The 22236-nt window shown below is 26.9% G+C and overlaps 2 protein-coding genes across 2 annotated transcripts; both read right to left on the minus strand.

The window, feature by feature from the left end:
* Nucleotides 1–1618: 1618 nt before the first annotated feature.
* Nucleotides 1619–3938, minus strand: LOC111296867 (1-aminocyclopropane-1-carboxylate oxidase homolog 4-like). The gene is made up of 2 exons (XM_022891341.2): nt 2987–3938; nt 1619–2063 (listed from the first exon to the last, which is right to left on the minus strand). Exons 1-2 carry the CDS (start codon nt 3821–3823, stop codon nt 1800–1802), a joined length of 1101 nt encoding a protein of 366 aa, XP_022747076.2. The 5' UTR covers nt 3824–3938; the 3' UTR covers nt 1619–1799.
* Nucleotides 3939–12476: 8538 nt separating this feature from the next.
* Nucleotides 12477–19769, minus strand: LOC111297954 (kinesin-like protein KIN-5C). The gene is made up of 23 exons (XM_022892566.2): nt 19486–19769; nt 19242–19371; nt 18961–19119; nt 18524–18873; nt 18297–18435; nt 18098–18195; nt 17859–18015; nt 17200–17269; nt 17003–17079; nt 16728–16781; nt 16531–16611; nt 16344–16455; nt 16171–16257; nt 15912–16087; nt 15609–15770; nt 15402–15509; nt 14920–15078; nt 14758–14841; nt 14477–14682; nt 14287–14388; nt 13914–14023; nt 13198–13349; nt 12477–13011 (listed from the first exon to the last, which is right to left on the minus strand). Exons 1-23 carry the CDS (start codon nt 19542–19544, stop codon nt 12814–12816), a joined length of 3030 nt encoding a protein of 1009 aa, XP_022748301.1. The 5' UTR covers nt 19545–19769; the 3' UTR covers nt 12477–12813.
* Between the last annotated feature and the right edge of the window lie 2467 nt (nt 19770–22236).

The following is a 22236-nucleotide window of genomic DNA, read 5'->3' on the forward strand; positions in this document are numbered from 1 at the left end:
AATGTTTTACCATTTTGAATTTAACTTTAAATTAAGAATATTCAACAATTACCAATTATCTAATTATAATGATGAATAGTAGATATTATTAAAAAGTATAAATTATCATTTACAAACAATATTTATTTTGAATAATTAGTCAATTAATTAGTTTAACCTTATTTTTGTTTTATTTTTAGTTTGTATATGAATTATTATACTAACATTACAACATTAAATATAATCATATACAATAATTGATCAAATGTTCCAATAGAGTGTTGAATTAGAAAAAATGATATATGCCAATTGACTTTTAACATAATAACATTGGATAAATTCATATATATCAATTGACCAAATTCCCAAAATCAATGCCATATCTTAACTCTCAACTCTCAATCAGACCGTTTTTCAATATTTTTCATCTTCATATTTCAATTTTTAAAATAATATATCTTAATTTATAAGACTATTTTATTTTCAAATAATTTAATATTTAGTATATTTGACACAGTAAGAAAAACATAATCTAAAGTTAATTTTGTTCATAATAATATTAATATTTTCCTAAGACATCGAATTTAATCAAATATTGAAATTATAATTTAATTTTTGTATTTGAATTATTGATATATTAAATTTAAAATTTTAATGTGAAATAATTATAATAAATCAATAATATATTGTAAATAATTATTTTTATAATGAAATCAAATTTTAAATTAACGATATTATTTTTTATTGATAATTACTATAAATATAATAAGGATAGTATTAAAAATCGATTGATATTTATATTTAGTGTGTTTCAAAATTAATTTTATTTCATAATTGAATTTAATGATTGAATATTAATTTTGTTGATGATAAGTTATTGATATGATTATTTAATAATTATAAATGATAATATTTTAAAATTTTTAGTTAAGAAAAATGTTTATCATTTATTTTTATTTTTTAAAAAAAGTCATATAGTTATAGTTAGATTTTTTTTCTACTTATAATTTAATTTTTATAGGTTTCAGATCAAATCTATCTTAGGTTTGGACAATTGTAAATTTGAATCATGACGGATTCAGGTTGTGTCCATATCGAATTTTTTTAGAGTTCAAATTTTTTCAAATTTTTATCTTTGACATTTTTTTATCCACCCAGATTCAATTTCAGGTTCGCTCCAACAGGTTTTTGGGTTCCGACCAACTTTGTCAGTTATTATCACAATTTAAAATTACGTAGTAATCCATCACTTACAAATATAAATTCCATATAAACTATATACTTAAAAAATTGTCTCTATTTTTACTTCTTTTTCGAATCTTTTTTTTTTCTACATGAACCAAAAAAAAATTTTATATTTTCTTAAATATTTTTATATTTAAAATTATCAAAAATTGAATTATAATAACTGAAATTAAAAATATAATACTCTACTAATTATCATATCATAACTGTTAGCAACGTTTTATTTTAATTATTACTTTTTGATGCAACTGTTAATAGATTAAATTAAATATAGGGTACATAATAATCCATTATTTATTATGTAAAGTTTGACAAGTCTACTTCATAACTTAAAAATGAAAACAAAAGTGACCAACCAAAACTCGTTGCATAAAACCATAGTATTTTATTTTGGATTTTTTTTTTCAACTTTTAGCTTTACTATTGTTATTTTATTTTTTAAGTGCACAGTGAACGGAAACTCACTTACACAATACAAGCTCTAAACCTTATAACACCAAACTTATCATCTTGTATCAGTCTACTTAGATAATGATAGAGAATCCGCATGGCTGCGTCAACTAGTAATGGTAATTCTAGTCATAATTAATTGTGATTTTTTGTATGAGAGACTTGCTATCCAGGCCCTTGGAGTAGAAGTTTTCCTCGAATTCTTGAGCCGTGAAATCACGATACATTGCCGGTTTCTGTTCCGATAACAACTCCGATAGAGGTCCATAGTAACCATCTCCCTTCCATTTGGAGAGATTGAAAAATTCAGCAACCGAAATCCTTGGTTCCTTACAGGAGTTGGCCACCACTCGATGTTGCACACTTTGGTACTCCCCATTCGACACTATCTGGAAAGCCATGCATATATATGGAAAAAGACAAACGAAATTGTCAGAATTTAAGACTTCCCGAAGCAGATTTTTACTCTAACTAAGCACCTTTTTTTTTAGCTAAAAGTGAAATTAATTTTTTAGTAACAAAAGGTAGGTTGGTCTTTGACTTATGATTACAAATTTTTCAAATCAAATGTGAGAAAGCTACACCAAAATACTGTTTAGTCTATATATTTATATAAAAATTTATATTTGATATATTATTAGTATAAAAATTTTATACAATGTCAGTGTATTAAATAATAATAATTTATTAATAAATAAATATCAACTCTTAAAATAAATGTATACAAATTAAAATAACTTATTATTGAGTAAATGTCCATTTTTAAAATAAATATACATAAATTAAATAAATTTACTCATTAATATGATATTATCATTTAATTTATCTCATTAATGAATTGTTATCGTCCGATTCATTGATAATATATATAATTTATATACTTATAATATATCAAATATAAATTTTATATAAAATAAATAATATGTTCGTAAGAGTCACAATAAGACTCGCACTAATAAAAGGATAATATAATATAATACTCCATGTGATTGGTGGTTTGACCAACATTTTCCTGCTGATTAAATGGATTTGACAAATTTGGATCTGTTTGAAAAAAAATTAACAAGTAAAGCTCAAAAATCCCTCACATGATGATCTAATAAAAATAAGACAAATTATGTTTTTGTTGTTTAATAAATGTTGATCAAATTCTATATATACATTATTTTTTTTAATTGCCCCAACTCTTTCTAAAACATATTGGAAATACAGATAGAAGAAATTGAAGTATAATATACCTTTGAAAGAGTTAAATGAAATGTTAAAATGCTATTATATATATATATATATATATTGGAATTATGATCTTCACCTGAAGAAAGTCACCAACATTGATAATGAGACCACCATGTACAGGCTTCACATTTACCCACTCATCTTCATGCCTAACCTGCAACCCTTGAATCTGATTCTGCAACAGCACCGTCAGCACTCCTGGATCCGTATGCAATGCTATCCCCAAAGTTAAATCTGGCTGTGGACAATACGGATAGATATGCCCCACCAAAACCCTTTCCTCACTAAACGTCAGCTCCTTGAACTTGCCAGCTTCCAACCCCAAACCTTCACTCAACAACCCCATCACCGTCTCAGCCACCTTCGTAGCGCTCAAATCCCATTCAATCACCTCTTTTCTACAAATGGCCGGCAACTCTTCCGGGTCCAATGGCTTTGGTCCCATCCAAGCTTTCAAGGAGTCAAGCCAGCAGGCAGCCTCAGCCCTGTACAAATCATTATTACTAGTATACATTACTCCATGCGATTCTTCTCGTTTGTAGTATTTTGATTTGGTTTCCTGTGGCTGCTCGTGAAAGGCTTTGATAGCTTCGATAGTCTTTTCGAGTACTGATATGGGTACTCCATGATTGATCACTTGAAAGAAACCCCATGACTTGGCGGCTTCTTTGATTTGGTTAACGACTTCCTGGTGGTGATCAGGGGTGTTTACCTTGGACAGGTCGATAACTGGGATAGTCTTCGTTCTTGCTTCGGAAGATTTGGATTTAACATCGGGGAGAGTTTGTGGCGGATGTTTGAAGAAATCAGGGATGGTTTTGATGCCAGAATCTGAGAGACCTTTAACTCCGCTTTTGGATTCGTCGAATTCTTTCAGTTCCTTCAATCGGTCATAGCTGGAAGTTGCGGCCATTTTTGACGAGCACACCACTTTCTGATAATTGTCAATGAATACAGAAATGAAGCTATGGCAATCTATTTATAAATAGATAAAGTTATGTTTAAGAAAACTGTGAAATGCTATAATATTCAAAGATGAAATCACTCCGGAATCAAATTGTCATTTTGGGGTTTAACATGAAGACTAATGGGAAAATTTTTATTTACCGTTTTTTACAATCAGTTGAAATATTTATTGCAAAGGAAATGAAAATTATACAATTTTTGAGAAAAGGAATAAGGAAGGCAATGGAAGGAATATCCGTTATTTTATAGATATTCATATTCGAATTCGTTTAATATTTATAATATTTAATTTATTTAATTTTAATATTTTTATCCAAATTTAAATATATTTAAATAAGCATTATCCATTTGAATATCCGAATCCATTAAAATATTTATTTATTTAATTTTTTTGTCAAAATATAAAATAAATAAAAATTTAATTTTAAATTTAAGTTCATTCTTAATTACTAATAAATAAAAGTTAGTTTTAAGGTTTAAAATCTTCAATAAATATAAAATTTTATATATTTTACATATATAAACGGATAACAAATTTATGTATAAATATATCTATTATTATTTATTAAAACTTAAATGAATTCATATATTAATTATTCAAGAAATAATATTTTTATCCATTTTGAATCTATCACAGATAGTAAATTTTTTATTTGAATCCTTTAATTATCTATTTCTAATTATTCAAATTCAATATAAACAAATCAAATAATAATAAATATCTATTTATTTACTATCCATTATCACACCAACTTGGAATCAAATTGACATTTTGGGGATTAACAGGAAGGTTAATGGAAAAAGTTTATTTACTGTTTTATACAATCAAGATGAACTATTTATTGAAAAGGAAATGCAAATTATACAATTTTTGAAAAAAGGAAACATTTTTATAGTACTTTGGATATTCTAAGTTTTTAATTAAAATGAAATCTCTTCACTTCACCTACTATTAATTGATTTCCAACTAATAATCTCATCATGCGCCTACTATTTCGTTCATTATCTTCTTATTACAGTTTTTTTTTTTTAAATGTTATGCCTTTCTAGAAGCTTTAATTGTTATGGTATAGTCAATGAGACTTTGGTTTAATGGTAAGAAAAAAATCTTAAAATCTTAAGATTTTCAGCTAAAGTCTTATTGTACTTGAATTTAATTATTTAGTTAAATTATAATTTACTAATATTATATAAATATATAAAAGCCAAAGCTTTAGATAAAAATAAAAAAATTCTTATGTGAACGGCTTAAAATATTGACATGTGGATGGCCTTAAAAATAGCCACGTGATATCTAATAAATGTATTTTATTGTATTTCAAACATGTTTAATATAAAAATAATTTAAAAAATTAAATTGATTATATTTATGTTTTCATTATTGACCTTAAATCACTCTCAATTTAATTCATATTAAAAATATTAAAATTTTAAAATTTTCTTAATTTGACAAATTAAATCAATCAACATATAATTAATAAATACTATAATTACAATTATAAAATAGTTATTCCTATAAGTAATTATTTGATATATTTATATTTGATAAAATATAGTATCTAGTAATCGATGTATTTAATGTGTAAATATATAAAGCAAATATAATTCAAAAAAATAAATTGATTATAAAATAGTGGATTCTCTAATTAATTATTTGATATATCTATATTTGATTAAATATAGTATCCATTTGAGTAATTGATATATTTAATGATGTATTTCTTGTAATTCAAAAAATTAAATTGATTATATTTATGTTTTTATTATTGATTTTAAATCACTCTCAATTCAATTAATATTAAAAGTATTAAAATTTTAAAATTTTCTTAATTTGACAAATTAAATCAATCATTATATAATTAATAAATTAATAAATACTACAATTACAATTAAAAATAGTGGATTCTTTAATTAATTATTTGATACATTTATATTTGATTAAATACAATATCTATTTGAGTAATTGATGTATTTCATGACGTATTTCATGTGTAAATATATAAAACAAATATATCAAATTAATTCTCTATAATTAAATTAATGAAATAAAATATTTTATTAATTTATATTTGATTGAGACATTTATATTTCATTAAATATGATTTTATTTTATTTTATTTGATAAAATATTAATGCAGGTTGATTTTATTTGTTTTCATTTATAATATTTTATAATTTTATTATTTGATATTAATGCATGTTGATTTAATTAAAATTTAAATTTTTTTATTGTTATTATTAAATATAATAATTTTAATTTATTTTATTATTTTAAATTAAAGTATTTTTAAATATTAATGACAGAATAAAATGAAAATTATAAAATCCAAAAAATTTTTAAAGATCTCAAAGGTAAACCTAGGAATCAGATTGACATTTTAGAGATTAACAAGAAGGCTAATGGGAAAAGTTTATTTACTTTTTTATACAATCAAGATGAACTATTTATAGTAAGGGAAATGCAAATTATACAATTTTTTTAAAAAGTAAATATTGTTATAACACTTCGGATATTCTAAGTTTTTAATTAAAATGAAATATCTTCACTTCAACTACCATTAATTGATTTCCAACTAGATGTCATCATGCGCCGACTATTTCTTTCATTATCTTCTTATTACAGTTTTTTTTTTTTTACTTTTTTGCCTTTCTAGAAGCTTTAATTGTTATGATATAGTCAATGAAATTTTGGTTTAATCGTATGAAAGAAATCTTTAAATCTTTAAATTTTGGTTCAAATTTCATTATATATGAATTTAATTGTTTGGTTAAGTTATAATTTATTAATTAATTATATAATAATATAATAATTAATTATATAAATATAATATTTTATTATAAAAATAACTAAAAAATAATAGACCCTTAATGGCCCTCGTAATTTTGCGCCCCCACAACGCAAGCTCCACATCATGGTTCTTGAACATCTAACGAGCCACTTCTTTAGATGAAATGGCCACGGTGCACATCCACGCCAGTGTGTCATAATTTCCAAAATAAATAGTTAGATGCGATAATTTTAAATATAATATCATAATATGATATAAAAATGATATAAATGTACATATATAATTTTAATGTAATTATGTTTCATATCTTAATTGTGTCGATATGATTAAAATATAATATTATTTATATTATATTTATGTTAAATAATAATGATACACTTATAATACAATATTATTCGTAACATAAAAAAATTAAAAAATTATTTTAATTTATTAAAAAATAAATTAGTAATCATATTTATTGTATTATTTTAATGTTTAAATAAATTATAAATATTTAATTTCTAAATATTTTTTGTTTAAATACTAATTTATATAATTTTTTTGTTTAAATAAATAGATTAATCATATTTAATTGTATCATATCATGTTATATGGGTATAAATTAATTTTAAATATATTAATCGTATTATGTTACATGTAACATATATAATAAATATTTTATATTTATATTTAAATTATTCGTGTCATTTAAATATTTGTATTGTATTCATATCAAAATTGTTCATATCGTATCTAAAATCATGTCTGATACAAAATATGATATGAATTATCAGATCTACAAATAACCAATCGTCAAAGCAACTCAAACTTACCTCAGTTAATAAGGATTAATCGGGTGACTGTTTTTTATAAAAATTTTAGATTCCAGCCATATATAGTTCTTGGATTTTTACCAAAAAGAATATATAAAGAATGCTCAAATAGGCATGAGTACTTTGCCAACAAGTTACCGAGCATTTATCAGGCCCTAATTAACCAATTAAGCGTTTATGTGATCATCATGATAGATTAAGGCGTACTTGATCTCAAAGTGACAATCATATAAGATAATGTATTAGGGAAAAAAAAGGTTAAATTTTAATCATTTATATATAGAGTTCTTCACATAAAATCGACACGAGAAATTTATAAAAATAGTACAATTGACCACATCATTCTCGTTTTCGTACCTGGGTAAAATTCATCAATTACCAAATTGTAATTACATGAGATACGATCTCATTTTCAAAAATATACGTAAGAATAACTTTCACTTTTCTATTGAAATTTTATGTAATTTGAAATTCAAATCAGTTGAATTTGAATTCCTTTCCAATTAAGTTGTTGAATATTTGACTTTTATTATATTTATCTATATATATTTTTATTTTATCATCAGAAATTGAGTTGCCGTCGGTAGAGAAGAAAAGTATTATTGCATTGGATTGTTTGGCTCACAAAAGGTCAAAAAGGGGAGTGACGAAATAAGAAGACTAAAGGGGGAAAGAGATTGGACAAGACAATAATTTAAACTTAGGGACAATTATTCTAGAAGTCACGTGCTAAAGGTTTAGGTTTGCTACCCTTCTTTCTTTTTTTTTTTTTTAATGTTTTTCATTCATTTATTTGTTCACTTTATTTTATGCATAAATCTAAAAAAAATGTTAATAAGATACATGAATACAATTAAAAAATTCAAATATGTTCTTAATAAAAATAATTTTGCAGGTTCAATTGAATTTGCAATTAAAATGCTATTATAATTTGAGGTAAAATTAATTGTAAATAAAATTTTTCATATTATAAAATTAAAAAAAAACATGAAAACGATTTTTTTTGAAAATTTTTAAGTGAAGGTTTTTTCATTAATCATATCAAATTATTAGAGGATCTCATAAACAATTTGAATATAAATTTTGAAATTAATTTTATCAAACTATTTGAGTGTTTAAATTTTAAATTAAATCTTCTTAAATTATCAAAAGGTTTAATTTATCTTTTTTAAAGAAAATTAAAAATATATTTTTAATCTTATTAAATTATTGAAGGATTTAAATCTCAAATTAAATTCTATCTATTGGTAGACTTAATGAATTTTTATGAAAAATATTTTTTTTCAATCGTACTAAATTATTAGAGTATTTAAATTTCAAGTTAAATCTTACTAAATTATTAGAAGATTTAATAATTTTTTTTAAAATTAAATAAAATTTTGAATTAAAAAAATCTTACCAGAGAACATACATCGAAATAAAATCTTACCAAATTATTATAGGATTTAAATTATAGCATATGGAATCTCTAAACTTTGACCCAAATTTTATTTTGATCTATAAATTTCTAATCAAATCCTAAATTACCCAAAATTCTCCTATTTTGGTCATTTTATCAATAGAATCGTTTAAATTGATGACAAATATCAGCTAACATCGTGTGATGACATCAGCTAGCATCTTACATGAGAAATGAATGAGTAAAATAAAATTTTCTCAAAGTTAAGGACCAAAAACAAAATTATATCAAAATTTTATATATTCCATACATGACTTATAAAAAATTAAACTTAAAATTATATTTGCATATTTCTTGTTATAATATAACATATTAGATTGATTTTTGTATTAAATAGAAAATAAATATTCAAATTTTAAAACTAAGTTATAATTTTCAAATTTCTTTTTTAAAAATTTAATACATTTTTAAGATAAAATAATTTATTAAAAATATTATTTTAGTCATAAGTTATAATAAAACATATTATTTTCTATCCAAAAATTTTATTTTTTAAAATATTAAATATCTTTTTATTTTCATTTTAAATATATTTTATAAGATACGTTTTATAAAAAACATTTAAATATGTTTTAAATTATTTTATTTTATATGAATATAAAGTTTTTATATTTTTGAATAGATTAATAAATTTATTTTTAAAAATGATCTGAACATTTTTACATAATATTTTAACATGATATAAAGTTTTTATTTAATATCTTAAGTTGATATAAAATTTTTTACTTAATTTTTAAAATGATACGTAATTTTAACAAAATTATTTTCAAATTTTGGACTTAATTTTAATTTTTAAAAATCTATTTTCTATTAAAAATATTATTTATTGATAAATCATATCATAAAAAAATTAAAAATATTTTAAATTATAATATTTTATAAAATATAATTCAAATATATAAAAATCAATTTTTTCTTTAATTATTTTTATCTTTTCTTTTTATAAAATAAAATTGGAAAAGAAAAATAAAAGATATTTAATATTTTAAAATGTATATTTTATGGATAAAATTAATATTTTTATTATGATTTATAAATAAAATAATTTTTTTAATAGAAAATAATTTTTTTAAATGATATTGAATTCTTAAAAAATGAATTTAAATTTTTAACTTAATTTTAATTTTTAAAAACTATTTTTCATTAGAAATAAAAAATATAAAAATTTAATTTTAAATTTAATATTTCATAAAATATATATGAAATATATAAAATTTTGAGATAGTTACATTTTTTTGTTCCTAAACTTTAAGAGAATTATATTTTTGTTCCTCATCTATCACGTGAGATACTAGTTGATATTATTACATAATATTAGCTGACATTTACTGTTAATTTAGACAGTTTAATAGATAAAATGACCAAAATAGGACAACCTTGGACAATTATGTATTTGATTAAAACTTTTTAAATTTTAAGGTCCAAACTAGAATTTTGGTTAAAGTTTGAGGATTACGAATACTATTAACCCGAAAGATATTATTGATTATTTTTTAGGATAATTAATTCATAAAAAAATATGTTAATGACTATCATAATGCAATCTCTTCAAAGTGAGATACTAATCTTACGAACACTCTTTAAGATGAGAAATTTTTCTTAAATTGTTATTAAACTATTTGAGTAATTTTAAGAATAATTTTTAATAATTAAATTATTTGTCAAAATACAAATATGATTTTAAGGCTTGAAATAAAACGAAATGAACTGATACCATCTCTCGAATGAGTATTATAAATGTATTGTAACATTCTCTATATGTAACTACACTCCATAGTTTAATTTTGATTTTGTAGATTAAAATCTATTATTTTAAAAAATATTTGAGTCAAACTTAAAATCTCTTTTTAAAATAAAACAAATTATTGCACTTAAATTAAAAAAAATTGATAATAACTTCTAAAATCAGATCTAACGATAGGATCAATGAATCTATATATAATAATATTTCCTATAGCTAATTAAACCTCTTAAAATTAGCAAGTCGACAAGTACTAACCTTGATTTTTAGATTACTTCCTGTTCATATGATTAGTAAAGTAGGAGTATTGTAAACACCCAAGATTTATCCATGCATAGAATTATTTATCTGGATAAAAGAAAAAACACAAATTAACTCTACTAACCACTACACTAAAGTTGAATTATTATCATGAATTTAGAATTCCTTTTTGTTGGTGAAAGTGAAAATGCATGAAATCTCCTTGTTGCAGCTGTGAATAAAGCTTGCCTAGTATAGGAAATTTGTTGCTCGACTTGCTTAAAAGAAAAGAAAAGGCAGTCTGACTTGGGTGTATATCTCTTAAGTCAGTTTTAGTACTAATTTTTGCACGCCATATTGAGTGGAATGAGTTATTAGTCATTCAACTATCAACTTGGGCAATTCTTTTTTGGAGTTTAAAATTTGGCAATTTCTCTTTAAAGCATAGAACCATCATCGGGTATAAATAACTATAAACCAACAACTAGCCTAATTGATTTATTAATTATCTTTAAGAGGTGGTATTCAGTAGATATAAGATTTAAATTTTAACATTTACAATTTTTTTCTTTTTCATATTACCATCTCTTTTGTTAAAAAAAATGCAGTTAACAAAATAAGAATTTAATTTTTATTCAGTGGTTTTTGCATCAGCGTTTAGAGTTTTAGGGAGGTTTCTCAAGTGTCTGCAGCTGCATCAAGTGTAGAAATAGATAAATGGCAAAATCTTTCATGGTTTGCGGTAAGCAAGGTTTGAATTTGCATGAGTTTTAACATGGAAATGGTACGAGATGTTGATAATTTAGAATATGTTATATCTTACATTAAGTAAAAAGATTATTTATATTTGATTTAAAACAAATTACTTATGTTATTTAAGTAATTAATCTAAATATTATAGTGGATTAAGCCATTTAAGCTTATTAAGAGTTTTTTTAATGAATCAAACAATTTTAAAAGTCACTCGTGCACTTAAAGCATTTAAACTTATTTAACAAATAGATTTAATTTTTAAATCTTCTAATTTTTTTATTTTGAAATATTAATTCTAAATAAACATGTTTGAAAAGAGAAAAATATGTTAATTCAAATAAATATATCTGAACAAAAAAAATAATTGTTTAAATAAAATTTATTTAAATAAAAAAACATAACTATACAAAATATTAATTTTTTGAATTAATTTAATTAATGATTGTTCATTTATTATAAATAAATTTTTTTACTTAACCAATTTCAATAATTCTAATTTAGAGAGTTTTTAGAACTTTATTATATTCTATAAACATAATTACTTTTAAAATAATATTTTGCACGCTTCAAAACCTTTTTTTTTTTTTTCATATTATTATTGTTTTCTTAAAATTTTCTAGCACGAGCAAGGCAGGAATACTTTAGAAACCACATCACCAACGCTAAACGGCTTCTAAACCGTATCTTTGTTGAAGTAAATACGAGGAAACATGCAACGGTTAAGCTAGGCAGCCTTTTAACTTAAAAACTGTCTGACAATTTGTTTTCCAATTTCAACAAAAATAAATACAAGTGGCATGTTTGCAGTAAGTAATGGGGGTTCAGAAAAGTTGAAATTTCAATTTCGAGTGCAAAAATGGCATACATTACAAAGCTGCTAAAGAAAACTTAACCTTAAAAGTGTGGGGTTTTGGCTCAATTTACATTCCTCTATCCAAAGCAAAAGATTACTAATTCCTGAGAAAGGATTATTCGGACTAGATCCTAAGATATGCAATACACCTTCCAAGTTCCACCTTAAACTGCTGCATGCACCCTTACAATCTTCCAAAGATGATGACAATAACAGTTTACACTAATGATACAGAAAATATAATCTGCAAGGAACATTATGAAAGAATGAAGCAAACAACACCGGTTTTAGTTGATTTGTGAAAGGGGTGAGCGTGGTATTAGTGACGGCTTTAGTTCCTTCGGCTCAAATGATTCGTATGAATTGTTTTCCCGAAATTCCTCGACCAGAGCTTCCATTGGCATGGCTCGTAGTGATTCGATGGTCCCCTTGCTTGGAACATCTTGTTCGCTTCTTATTGGAGTCGTCCCACTTGGCTCGTAATCCTGTACAATATTTATGACAATGCGCAAAGTCGAATAGAGTAAGTTTAAACGAAATGCAAATTTCAACGCTTAAAATTTGAGTGAAAAATAGGAATCAATCGAAGGCCGGAATCCTATGTTTAGTTATCGAAGTCTCACTCTGACATGAAGTCAGCATATGGTCAAGTCATAAGCTGTATAACATACCAAATATCTCTGCTGGAATGTTTCTTCCGCTCTCTGTTTGATGGATTTTGCCTGACTTGAATGATCATCCTGGAATGTAGCGAGGCTTTTACCATGAGCTTTAACAAAGTCCAAGATTCCGGACGTAATTCCTTGTTCCTGCTCTGACATACCTGCAGACAATTCGACAAAAATATACTCATAAATCCTGAGAGGATTCCAAATCTAACTTTCGCCAGAAGAAATGGGTGACGTTTACAGACATCCAAAGACAATCGAAAATATATACCAATAATACCTATTCTATACAATCTTCATGAATATGAGCAACTGAAAGTTATTTGCTACTTTTTTTCTTTTTGTGTTTTGGGACATTGAGATTGGAGACTAGTTGCAACTTGTTTATATCTCCAGCTTTTCTCCATTAAGCATTCTAAATTAATGTTGAATTCTTACACCTTGAATGGAGTTATGTAATGCAACAATCACCTTAAAAAGCATTAATAATTCCAAAAGAAACTATAAGTTTTCCTTCCAATCCGTTGCTTCCATGAATTACATTCCTCCCTATTTAAATACTAAAACATCCTTCACATTGAAGAATCAATGAAATGATCACTGCGCCCCCTTTATTGAGAGATGCTTTAACACTAATTTTAAATATTTGAACCAACAGTTAGCATCAAACATAAACTGTACAGTCTACGCTCTAGAAGAAAACAAAATAAGAAACTCACTATTAATGTACTGAAGGGTATCATTGGTATTCTTCAAGCCATCTTGCTCAGCTGCAATCTGGGCACCGTCAATCTCAGCATCATGCTGCTCATTTGTATCAGAAGCATTCCTGAAAGAAACATATTGAAAATAACTTCAGGGAAACAACAAAATACCACAGAAGCAGAAGAATCCAACTTATGATTGTCTTGGTAATAGACTCCAGAAGTGGAGGCAACTATATGAGTGCACTAATTTTCCAACATAAAAAACTTTAGCATTAGCTCTAGATAGAACTGATTGTTACTTGTTAACTTTCCAGGAAAAAAAAAAAGAGTTAACTTTCCTTCCATTTACAATGGCAAAATGCTGCAAAAGATGTTTAACACCCACCTGATAAGTGATGAAATATCTGAAACATGTTTACTACCCATCTTATTCACAGATTCCTCAACATGTTTGCTGTGCTTGAACGCAGATTCAGCAGTAGACACACTGAAGTAAAAGATAAAGAGGAAAAGGACATGTCAATAATGCAAAGGCAGGAGAAACGGATTCAGAGTATGAGCGTGGCATAACTTACCATTGCTGTAGGAGTGCCTCCATACGACAATGTTTGGCAGCTGAGTAATCGGCACCATCTTTAGCATCATTCTCTGCTTGCATAGCAAATGCTTGCCATTTTCGTTTTGCATCTGTTGTAATACCCTCCATGGAGGAAACATGTCCATCTAAAAATATTTTGTTTGCGACAGCACTTTCTCTGATATCTACAAGCCTTGCATCCACCTGCCAGAGAAACCATTAGTTGGTCTTCAAATAAGAGTAAGGGAAACAAAGAAAACAAATAGAGAATGAACAAACCAGCTCTTTCTGCCGACGAACGTGGTTGTACACAAGATTTGTCATATCAGCAATAAGCTTCTCTGCATCAGACTTTGATTGCTCCTGCATAGCATATGCATGATTAGTAAGAAATTTCATCAACATACCTCAGGGCAGGAAATAGGAATATGTGTATCATACCTCATAAGCCTTCTGGAAGCAAGCAATGCTCTTCATTTGATCTTCATTAGCTTGAACTGCTTGATTCTGAACCCTCGCAGACTCTTCCGAAAGCTTATCAAGAATTCCATTGGTGTAATCAGAAATGTCCTTTGCTTGCTCAATGCTAACATGGAACCTCTGTTAATCAAAAGGTGACGAACAAAAATAAAACCCGCAAGGAAAGGGAAATTAATATCAAGTGAAGAAAGAAATCTACCTATGCTACGGCTATGCAACCTATCCATGGGAAATGTTGCTAATATTAACAGTAAAGTAAAAAATATTTTGGAACAAAAAAAATTCAATGCAGAATAAATGCATGCCCTGCAATGCTATGCTATGCCCTAAAAGGGAAAAATAGAAAAAAGAAATATTGAAAAAATAAAGAGAGATACGTGATAGTACTGCAATTAGATACACATCACAACATTCATAGACAAGTTGAAAATTAGAGCACAAACCCGCCGCAGTTCCCTTGCAAAATTAGCCATTTCTCCCTGATGAGTTGCAAGAGTACCCTGAAGATCATCAAACATTGAAGCTGCTTTGCTGGCCTCAGACGAAAGGAACTGATCCATAGTTCATAAAGAAAAGGTAAACAATTAAAATAAGCAAAACTCCACAAAAATTAAATAAAACATAACCAAACTCAACATTTAAGCACCTACCTCTTCAATAGAACGTGCATTTGAAGAAGCCAGAGTTGAAATTTCATCTAAGGCAGCATTGGAGCTAGCCTTGTGCAATCGCACAACATTTTGGACTGCCTCCATGTGGGCAACGTGCAGAGCCCTTGAAGCAGTCACCTTTTTCTTCATATCCAAGATTGCCTAAAAGCAATATTAACGAATATGAGGCCAGCCACTGCTACTAATTGAACTCCAACACAAAACAAGAACTACCACACAGCCAAAAAGTAACAGAGGAGGTCAGTTCAAAGGGAGAATCCTGAATACAAAACCATTCAATACCTTATCATGTATATCAGCAAAGGAACAACAGAGTTTCTCAACACTCTGAAGGTGTTCATTTTGCCGAGACACTGAAGAGGCCACGAGGTTGCAAAGAGAACCAATATGTTGTGCTAGTTCTACTTGAAAATTGTTAACCACTACTCTATTATCAGCACTCAGTTTGTCTTCCTTTCCTGTAAAGTAAAACATCATAGGGTCAAATTTCTATTTGCTAATATACACCATACATATGCAATAACTAAACTGAACAACATACCAATTTTTAGGAACAATGAAGCATTATCCTTAAGAGCTTTCTCCAAGTCAGACCTTAGAACACAAGCTTGATGTACTAGAGCATTTTCTATTTTTGACCATTCAAAAATAATGTCAGCACAAAATAAATCTTAATATAAGCCAAAATTCAAGTAAGTATACATTGATTTATACCAGCTTTTTTCTGTTCAAATATGATAAATTCTTTCTCCTTCAGTACATAGTGACACTTCTTCAATTCTTCTTCAGAGTTGGCAAGCAATTTGATGGTTTCATTGAAGTTTTTCTGCACTTTCCACCTATTTAATTAGCATCAATCCATAATATAAAAGGATCAGATAAAACACTTAACACAGTTCACCTCAGTCGTCTCAAGTTTGCCACTCAAATCGAAGCATTGTTGAACTTGGGCAACATATTTATCTTGCAATTCCTCAAATTGCTGTTTGTAACAAACCAAACAAAAGACTACAGCTTATAAGCCACATACGTCAAACAATGACAGTAAGCATCTCATTATTCCGACAAATTAAAAATGCCACCAAAGCAAAAGCAAACCTTCTGATGGTTTTCTAGAAGGACACCCATTTGTTCAATCTGATCAGCCATAGCCTGAACAAATGCCAGATGATGACATGAACAAGAATAAATCAAAAGAAATCATTCAGTATACAGAATAATCAGAGTACTTTATAAAGGGACTTCAGTTATATAGGAAAAAATCATATCAAGAGAATAGACAAACACAGCTGCAGCCTCCGGTAGTAGCAGAACAATATAATATTTAATTAAATCATTCTATATAGGTGTAAAATATGAGTCAAACCGCACACCTTCCTTTCACTTTCCTCTTGGTAATATCGCTCCTTTGGAATATAAACACCATTTTTCTCACGAGCAGCATACACCTCTGAAGAAATGGACAACATCAAAAAAGCAATGTATATTAGTCAATGTAGTTTATACGAGGATATTATGTTGCCCCATATTTTGATTGTTTTAACACTCGTCCAATAAAGAAGTATCTAACCTGCCTTTAGGCGTTCAATTTCACCATAAAGGTCCTTTATAAGAGTTGATTTCATCATCTTTTGGTTAACCTACATAAAGCGATCAATAAGTTACTTGTTAAACCTTCTATCTGTTTCAAAGAACAGTACGATATAACTAGCCCATAACCATACTAAGACGTTAACAAATTGCACAGCAGAGACAAGAAATGACAAGTGGATGTTGGTATGGCAAAGATTGCATAATTGCAATTTATATTCAACTAGACATTCAAAATATAATACACAACAATTACTTTCCTTCAGTGGAATCTATAAACCACTGTACTTTATTAAAAACAGTAAGCAAATGTGAAGATAACATACCAACTTTTAATGCATGAAACTAGGAGGGAATGCAGAGTACTATGTGAAACATAAACAATACATCAGTTTCAAGGAAGATAAACTTTCATCTAAAAAATTTCACTTTAAAACAAACAAATTAGATGCTGTGACTTGCAAGTCACTGCAATTCCTGCATGGTTGGTAGAAGCTAAGGCAGTCATTCATTTTCAAGTCAACTGTAAATTTTAGCATGTTTCTGGATGTTGTTAAGGAAAAACATACAAGAAATCCAATCAAAAGGGAGACGAAGGAAAGAAAATGACTTATTCACTAATGATTTTGTATAACAAACCTCAGGCTTATTTTTTATATTTTTTGCCCTGTGTGCATAATCCAGTGTACTTAAGGTCTCCTCCAGACAATGGACAGCTGGAGAAACTGTGGCTATAACGCAAGTCTTTGTTCTTCCTCCAAGTGAATCACGAAGTAATCGAGTAAGCTTGCTATCCCTAAATTCCAATTAAGCTATATAATTAGAAATCAACATGAAAGGAATACAGGTATCAAGCAACTCTAATAGACTTTTCAAACCTGTACGGAATATGCCCAAGATGCTCCACAAGAGCATTTATAACTCGTCCTAAAGTAAGTAAACTTTTATTAATTTCACCAGCTTCTCTTGCACGACCCTGAAAATATCAACATAAAAAAAAGCATTAATTATTTCAGCTAAAAGCTATATTTTGTTAGAACTTTCAAATTGATTAGCCAATACATAAAAAATACATACATCCCTAGCACCAGAACGAGATATATTTTCTGATCCTGCTAAATCAACCAAATTCAGCTTCCCACACTTTATAAGTTCTTCACCTTCTGGAGTAGCTTCCTTAATATGAATTGTAATAGAAAATAGAGAATGCGATCGACTGAAATACACCACCATGTTTCAATCAACAAAAAGAGAAAAAACCTTAACTTCACTGAAACATAAAATGCAGACAAAAGAAGCATTACCTTGACTGCTTATTCAACAAAGTCTCAGCAGTACGACGCTTAGCGGACCCTCTTTCAAGCAAAGTAAATATCTCACTAGCACTTGTAACAATTTCTTCCTCTAATCCTCTCACAAGAACACCACCTTTCCCATCTTCCATAAGTGGCAACTGCTTCTTCTGTTTCTCCTCCAAAGCAATTTTCGAAATTTCTTCAGGCGCAAGCAAATCAGTAATCTCTTCATTATACAGTTCCAAAAACGTAACTTTCACGCTGTACTCCGCATTCTGACTCTCCAATGTATCAAATATCTGTTTAACAGCTCTTGGTATAACCCCTGCCTCCACTGGCAATTCCCCATTAGGACCCGTCTGCCACATTTTTTTAGCATAAATACGCAAAGGGAATACAATGAAACGGTTTTGAAGCTAAAATTACAGATAATATATCTATATTACCTTTGCTCTTTTGCATTCACCCTCCATAGTGTAAGTTTTTCCAGTACCAGTTTGACCATAAGCAAAAATAGTACAGTTAAAACCTTCTAAAACTTCATTCACAATTGGAACCACTGCTTGATCATATAGATCTTTCTGCTGGGCCGATGGCCCAAATACCTGTTTAAAATTAAGAAACCATTGACAAATTCAATATTTACAGTAGAAAAAATCCAATAATTATATTAATTAATTAAAAATCAATCACAAAAATAAAAGAATAAAGAAAAAAAAAAGAAAACCTTATCGAAAGTGAAGACTCTATCGATATGCTTCCCGGCGATATTCTGAGAAACGGCGACTTCTCTTTGGTACTCATTACACGTCACCACTTGCGGCGCATTGTTCCTTAACTCCTCTTCGCTAAACGGCCTATAAAGTGTTATTTATTTCCCAAAAAAAAAAATCAAAAATCTATGAAATCGAATGAAATCAGAGGATCTAAGAAACCGTAAGCCGAAAGGAGAGTTAAAAAGAAGCGACAACCTGCAACGGAGGAGGACTTGAACGTTGACACCTTTCTCTTTTTCGTGGCGCCCCGACATTTTCAATCGTCGAAGAGGAGAATCGCACGAACCTATTTTCGATTCTTCTTCTTTTTTTCTGCTTGGCTTTGTTGTTGTTATGTTACTGTTAGGTTCGCTTTTTGAATTTGGTCCTTTTTTTCTTTTCTTTTTTTTTTTTTTGGCTTGGGTTTGGTTTGTGGGTGAAATGAAATCTGAAGAGAGAGCGGGCTTTCTAATGAGATTTGAAATTTTTGAAGGAGGCGCTCCAGTGGAGTTGGTGGTGCTAAATCAAACGGGTACTTTTTTTGGAATGTTAATCGGACGGTCTTTTTTTAAAAAACTAATTGGACTGGATTACCCTTATAAATTATAGAAATACCTAATTAAGCCTGATAGGGTACACTGGACTTACCCTAATATAATATTTCATGGGTTCATCGGTTTGCTAAATCTAAAGAATGATATCATTTTTATTGCCACTAGACCTGTCCATTAATCATGTGGTGTGGTCCGGTCTGTTATACTCCATACGAGAATCTGGCTCAACTGAAGCTAAGGCTTAGACAAAATTTCTTTTAAGGTCAAACTTTTCATTTAAAAATATATTTTAAATTATAAAATTTTATTTTAAATATATTAGTAATATTTTTAATATAAACATATTTAAATATATCAAATTCAAGCTCATACTAAAACTTTATATTTAAAAGAGGTAATTAATATGGCATACCTTTAAAAACTTTAATTATACCGAGAATACTTTAATCATCTATAAGCAAATGGGAAATTAAAGAGGTGCAATTTTCTTTCTAGTGTCCATATTTCAATTTGTTGTACTTATATATTTTCCAATTTCGTACATTACTCCTCCTTTAAGTTAATTCCATGCTCTCATTTATAACATTCATTTATTGTTTATAACATCGCTTGTTGAAAGACTTTGAAGGAATTACCGAACAATAACGTCAAATTTTTTGCCCATAATCCGGTCCGGGCTCACACCATGAATTTAAAAATTTTTATTAATATTTCATACTTTTTAATACATTTTTTAATTAAAATGAAATAAAAACAATTTATTTAATAATAAAATATTTTAAGACCGGTCTGAGATCAAGTTGGAAAATTTATTCTCGACCGGCAGTCCAATCCGTTAACAAATCTAATAAATACGGTGAATTAACGCAGCTAGTCATGCCCTAGGTGCAAAATGACAAAGACATATACAATTGTTTGGCCAAAAGAAAAAGACATATACAACAGTTTTTATCATATGATGTCTCCCATGATGTTGTTTCATTTGCAGCACAGGAGATAACATGCAAAATGCATACGTTGCATATATGGTTTTGAAACATTAAATTTCTTAACTAATATTTGAAGATAGTAGAATTAAATACAACATGGGTACAAGGCATGGATGGTACATGAATTTAATTAGATATCGGGAAGTACAGATTGACCATGTGACTCTTTTAATATATACTCTGTTTTTTTTTTTTTTAAATGTTTTAGAATTATATTATTTTATTAACATCTAAAATTTTTATTTTTATATTTTAAAATAATTTTTCGTAAATTTTTTATTTTTTAATCTTAAAATTCATGAAATTTTAAATTTTAATTTTAAATACATTAAAATCTTTTTTTTTTTTAATTTTGCGAATGTTAGTAACATCCAAACAATTTGAAACAAATACAACAGCATTTTAGCTAGAAGCCATTGACTATTAGAAAATAAGGAATTTAGTATCCAGTAGTCTAAAAAATAATCTTATTTATATACAAAGGAATATCACTAATTAAAGGAAAAATCTCATACGACATCTTATTTATAAATATTACTTTAATTACAATATCATACATTTTAATATTATATTTGATTATATAATTATATAATATTATAAAATATTGTAGCTGATATCATTGATAAAAGTAACTAACTTTACTTATTCTGAAATTCAAGCACAATAAATCAAGTTTGGTTGATTAATAAACACATATTAAAAATTTTAGAAATTAATTCCTACCAAAACAATAAGTAAAAGGTGTTGGGGATTAAAAAAAAAAAAAAAGCATTCGCTCTATTTTATTTAATGATGAATAATGCATTTTTATATGAATTTATGATTAATATTTATTTAAATTATTTTTATTTTTAATTGATTTTTATTTATTGTCGTATCCAATTCTAAATTATTAAATATCAACCATATATTTAAATAAAAGTGAATTATTAACGATAAACTTTTCCCTTTAAAAGGTTTTGCATAATAATTATCCTATCCATGACATAAATATAACGAATGTACAAAACATGACTACCTTATATAGGTGAATATATACACACATGTAATTAATGATAGATATTTTAAATAAGTACTTTTTAATTAAGTAGATTTGATAATTTATACATGATACATATTATACATAATTAAAATTTTACTCTTACTTTTTTCTTATCTACTTGTTTCCTTTTTTCTTTTTTTCTTTTTTTCATATCAAAGGTGAATTTTGGAAAGAAAATTCACAATGAACAAAATTTAAAAATCAACTTCAAATTTGTTAAATTTTATGAAATTTTAAAATTAAACGCCACCAGCATTCTTAGTCATCAAAATTAGTGAATAAAAAATACTAGTTTAAATATAAATTAAATTATCATCAAAATTCATATTATTTTATTATAATCAATCAAGTTATCAAACATTTATTTTTATTAAATTAATTT

The sequence above is a fragment of the Durio zibethinus genome, chromosome 12 (genome assembly GCF_047325235.1).
Source record: "Durio zibethinus cultivar Kanyao isolate XHJ-2024 chromosome 12, ASM4732523v1, whole genome shotgun sequence".
NCBI lineage: Eukaryota > Viridiplantae > Streptophyta > Magnoliopsida > Malvales > Malvaceae > Durio > Durio zibethinus.